Source organism: Setaria viridis, chromosome 8 (assembly GCF_005286985.2).
Source record: "Setaria viridis chromosome 8, Setaria_viridis_v4.0, whole genome shotgun sequence".
Lineage (NCBI taxonomy): Eukaryota > Viridiplantae > Streptophyta > Magnoliopsida > Poales > Poaceae > Setaria > Setaria viridis.
This window is the reverse complement of record NC_048270.2, coordinates 10261476-10266462: the sequence shown is the minus strand read 5'-3', so window position 1 is coordinate 10266462 and position 4987 is coordinate 10261476. Positions and strand designations below refer to the sequence as shown.

At 47.4% G+C, this 4987-nt stretch overlaps 1 protein-coding gene across 1 annotated transcript; it reads left to right on the top strand.

Moving 5' to 3' along the window:
* Window positions 1-2954: 2954 nt before the first annotated feature.
* On the top strand, window positions 2955-4187 carry LOC117866709 (cytosolic sulfotransferase 5). Its single transcript, XM_034750978.2, has one exon. It carries the CDS (start codon window positions 3030-3032, stop codon window positions 3999-4001), a length of 972 nt encoding a protein of 323 aa, XP_034606869.2. The 5' UTR covers window positions 2955-3029; the 3' UTR covers window positions 4002-4187.
* Window positions 4188-4987: the final 800 nt, after the last annotated feature.

Genomic DNA, 4987 nt, shown 5'->3' with positions numbered 1-4987 from the left:
GCAAATCATCCCTGTGCGAAGGCTCGTTCAGCCACCTGTTATTCCAAATCGGGCGGTGGCCTGTCAGCTTGGGGAGCTTGGGCTCATGGTTGCCGATGTAGCACCACCTCTCTTTCCATCCAAAATGTGAGTCAATCAACTCGTACTCCAAGTAGAGGCCCTTCACCTTCTCCGTCATTTGGATTCCGACCCCTCCGACTACTTCTGTGTACTCCCTCCTAGGCTATGGTTTGACACGGAAGAACTTGCGAAAGAGTTGGAAGTAGGGCTGGATCCCCAAGAATGCCTCATACAAGTGGACAAAAATCACTATATGCAGAATACTGTTGGGGTTGAAGTGAACAAGTTCCATCTTGTAATATTGAAGGAGTCCGTAGAACAAATCGGAAGCATGCAATGCCAAGCCGCGTTCAATGAAATGCGAGAAGATTATCATCTCTTCTGGGTACTCCTCCATCGGCTAGGGGTTGCCAAAGGCAACTCTCCAGTTGATGATGTCTTGTCCTTTGAGTAGATTGGCTGCCACCAGCACCTTGATGTCCTCATCCTTCAACACAGACTTCTTTCAGGCACACACGGGCAATGGCGGGGCCGTCTTGTTAGTCTTGCCGTATTTGGGAGCCGACAGTTGGATCTCCTTTTTCTTCTCTGCATTCTTCTTCCCGCCTTCCGCTGCCTTGCTCGTGGACGCCTCCTTCCCCATCCATGTTGCCACGAGGGTCTTCTTTCGCATGCGCTTGGGGGCTAAGTGGTGGGGGACAGTGGCACTCAAGCTCAAGGATCGGGCAATGGTGATGCTAGGGCTACAGTGCAGAAGTTGAAAGATCAGATGGCTTGGGTGAAACAGAAGGGATGTTTTCCTCCATTATTTATAACCGCAGCGCATCTAAAACAGTAGCGAGATTAACAGGAATATTCCATTTTTAAAAGGCTCGAAGATTTCTCACATGGCCGACAGTTTCTAATATTTTTGGAAGAGATAAGATTACTATTGGTGAATAGTCATGTTGACTAGTGGTTGACCCTTATACCCAAACTAGTCATGTAATGGCTCAGGGGCCGTGTGCCACGCACCCATCGGCTAAATATTTTTCTTTGGGTTTAAGGGAAAAGAGATGCAAAATTATAAATTGACCCTCAGCCTGATTGTTCAATTCAACCTAAGGCTAAGGGGCTACTCCATATGTCGCACTTCCATATAAAAGTTTAAGATTGAAGATTCAAGACAAAGTTAAACAAGAGTTGAGCACATTCTAGCTGTATGGCAGTGCTCGAGTATGTTTGAAGCTCAACCCAATGGAGTACTCGAAGAGCACCAAATACTAGTCGGAGAAGCTTAAAAAAGTACTCGAAACTGTTGTATATGACTAAAAAGTACTCGGGGGCTTGTCATACGTACATCTATGGGCTCACCAAAAGGTTTGAACAGTTCTAGATACAGGGTTGGACACTGAGACGTGTCAGATATGGAGACTACGGTGCAGGACGCCGTGGTCTACGTGGCAAGATATGAACTAGTGGAGGATTAAAAAACTACTCGTAGCAATTAGAGTAGGACTCACTAGTCGAATCCGACTATTATTTTCGTAAAACAACCGACCTGTAACCCTGCCCCCGGCAATATAAGGCGAGGCAGGGACCCCTCCAAAGCAATTCAATACAACCAACACACAGGATGTAGAGTATTATGCAATCTAGCGACCCGAACTTGTTTAAATCATGTGTTCGAGTTCACCTTCGAGTTCCTGATGTCGGCGAGTCCCACACACTAAACACTATCTCAGGCACCCTCCTCAGTAGGTTGCTGGGTCTAAACACCGACACCTGGTCTCCCTGACGACCACCAAACTTTGTTGGCTGCTTCCAAAGCCGACCGCCCGCCATCGCCATCTTCCGTCTGCCACTGCCGCCATAGAGCTAAGCCACGCTCGGGCAGATCCACCCACGAGCTACCCACGGCGGTGGACACCAGAGGCGAAGAAGACGTCCTCCCCCCCTAGAGCTTAGCCCAGGAGAGGTCGGCTCCACATGTGCCGCCGCCCTATAGCAGGCCACCGCCGCCACCCTGCCACCGTCGCCGCCGCCACCCTCACCGGCGTGGATCTGGGCATCCGGCCCCTGCTAGCGCCCCCTGATCCACTAAGGGAGACTCCAAACAGCCTGGGCGGCGCCGAATTCAGGTTTGCTGATGCCGGATCTGGGCACCACCAGCCCAGGGGCGTCTGCCGCTGCCGGCAGCCACCACAGCAGCAACAAGAAAGAAGAGGGTGGGGGAGGATGTGGAAAGCAAAGAAGGTTTTTTGTGGGGGAAGAGATGCGCCCGTAGCCACCCTCATCGCTGCCGGACGGGCTTCCGCTAGCGAGCTTCGGCGGCGGCGAGTCAGAGGGGAAGGAGGGAGTGGCGCTAGAGGTGAGGTAGGCACTTGTTAATCTGACAGAGAAAATTGTCAGCAACCTGATGCACGCTTCCTGCTTTGACCGTAACAAAAATCCCTGCATGATCTTTGAAAATGACTCCCCAACCTCCATCAACATCTTCTTTTCGTACATGCATGAACTTGACCAGACGGCTTCCAATTTTGCTGTCCTGTACTGATGGCGGGTGTCTACCGAACAAATTAATCCAGATAGAGCCGTGCTACACTGAGCTCCTTTGCGTAATTTTGCAGAAATTAGAGAAGTTAGCAGGGCCACTTAATTGAAGATTAGAAGATATTAGGGTTGGTTCATCGACGGGGGCCATCACATCATGGGGCTAATTGTTAGCTGCTTCAGCAAAATGGTTCGACCAATGGCTCTCCATGATGCATGAACGATCTTGTTTCTGCATTTGTAAATAGGAGCTCGTGGTTCATGCGTGCAATTCTTAATGATATGTATATGATAATTCTGCGATGACTGATAACAAATGAATACTAAAGGTCTCTTTTCTTCTGTATTAATAGATTCTGTCCTTGGACTACGCATCTGCGCATCCAACAATCTACCAATGCCTTAGAGCCAGCTTCCTCCTACCTTGCAAAGCCACCATGGCTCAAGAACAAGCCGAGACCAAGTACATGGGCATCGAGCAAGAAAACGAGAGCCTTACATCCACGCTTCCTACACGAGAAGGCTGGTGGGAGCCGTTCTTCTTCTTACAAGGCTGCTGGCTCTCCACCAAAATGACGAGGAGCGTCATGGCCATGAAACCCCAGTTCCACCCACGGCATGACGACATCATCCTTGCCACGCATCCCAAATGCGGCACCACCTGGTTGAAGGCCCTTGCTTTCACCGTCATCAACCGCTCGACTCACCCCGCCGTCGCCAGCTATGATCACCCGCTGCTCTCCCACAACCCTCATGATCTCGTCCCATACCTAGAGATTCCTTTCCGGGACCTCCACCCAGTCACAGAGCTAGATGAGATCCCATCTCCAAGGCTCTTATCCACACACCTTCCACTCAGCTTATTGCCCTCAAGCACATCAACCCTTAGCCGGGTCGTGTATCTGTGTCGGGAGCCCAAGGATGTGCTTGTGTCCTTCTGGTACCACATCAAGACGGTGCGCCCAGACATCCTTATAGAGTTTGATAGGTCCTTTGAGATGTTCTGTGAAGGTTTCTCATATTACGGGCCTGTGTGGGAGCACTATCTTGGGTACTGGAAGCAAAGCAAGATAGAGCCTGAAAAGGTTCTGTTCCTGAAGTACGATGAGATGGCCGCTGAACCAACCAAGCATGTTAAGATGCTCGCCGAGTTTCTTGGTGTTCCATTCACCGATGAGGAGGAGAGCCGTGGAGCTGTGGAGGAGGTGGTGAGACTCTGTAGCTTCCAGCACCTCAAGAGCCTACCGGTAAATTCACAGGGAGTGACTGAACGCATTGGTACGGATAATTCGTTATTTTTTAGGACCGGAAAGGTTGGAGATTGGGCAAACCACATGACAGTAGAGATGGCACGGAAGCTGGATTGCATGACGGAAGAGAAACTGAGAGGATCTGGACTTACCTTTTGATGCGTGAGTATATTGTACTTTGAATCGGGAGTTCAGATTTTTCATGTTTGGTTGTGAACGTTTCTTAGCTGTTGGAATTAAGGGTTTTGTTGTACAAAGTCTTTTGTTTTTTATATCTCTTACTAAACAGCAGTTGGGTCTGCTGAGTATATAATCATGTAAGACAAAAAAAAATGTTTTACAGTATTTACGAGTTACAGAAGCAGGTTAAAACTGCAGCTAGGATGGTAGTTATTTTCTAAATAAATAAAAAGAAAAAGAAACAGTAGCCATGGTCAAAGTGAGCTAAAACAACACAATGGCTGCTTCCCTCCGCGACAATTAAAGTCTTGATAAGGTTTTGTCTCTCTCTCTCTCTCTCTCTCTCTCTCATCGTTGTATTAAAATAGAAAGGTTAGTCAGCCGATGACTGTTATGACTAAAGAAAAAAAAATATACACAACGGGCAGCAATGCTGAAGCAGGCTCATTGGACCGGGTTAATGCGCGGTCGCGACATCCGATAGTGCCCGACCCTAATCCTGTGCTGACACGTATGTCCTATTCGATATTTTTCCTGTTTGGCCTAAATCAGATGGGCATGAATGCAAAGCGCGGCAGGTGCACGTAGAAAACGTCGCTTTCAAGTGATGACCTTACGTCGCGAATGAAAATTGTTGCATTTTTGTTAAATGGTCATAATTCTCGTTTTTAAAACTGTTTGCAACATTATGTTTCTTACGCCGAAATCTACAAAATAAGATCCATATTTAATATGGATTGAAGCCGTTTGATACAACTGTCAACTTATATTATAAGTAACTTATATTATAAGTAAGTAGTAATTTATGTATAAGTGTTAAGCAACTTATATTGTACTTTGGAGATACCAATGCCTAGTACAAATTTATACATATACATGTAACAACTTATGTTAATATTATTATACAGTGTCCTAATTTGCGAGGTTAGTAGCATCTGTGCATATATTTTATCTCTCTCATATAA

Excerpts from the sequence above, each read along its gene's own strand:
- LOC117866709 (XM_034750978.2), top strand. The coding sequence starts at position 3,030 with ATGGCTCAAGAACAAGCCGAGACCAAGTACATGGGCATCGAGCAAGAA.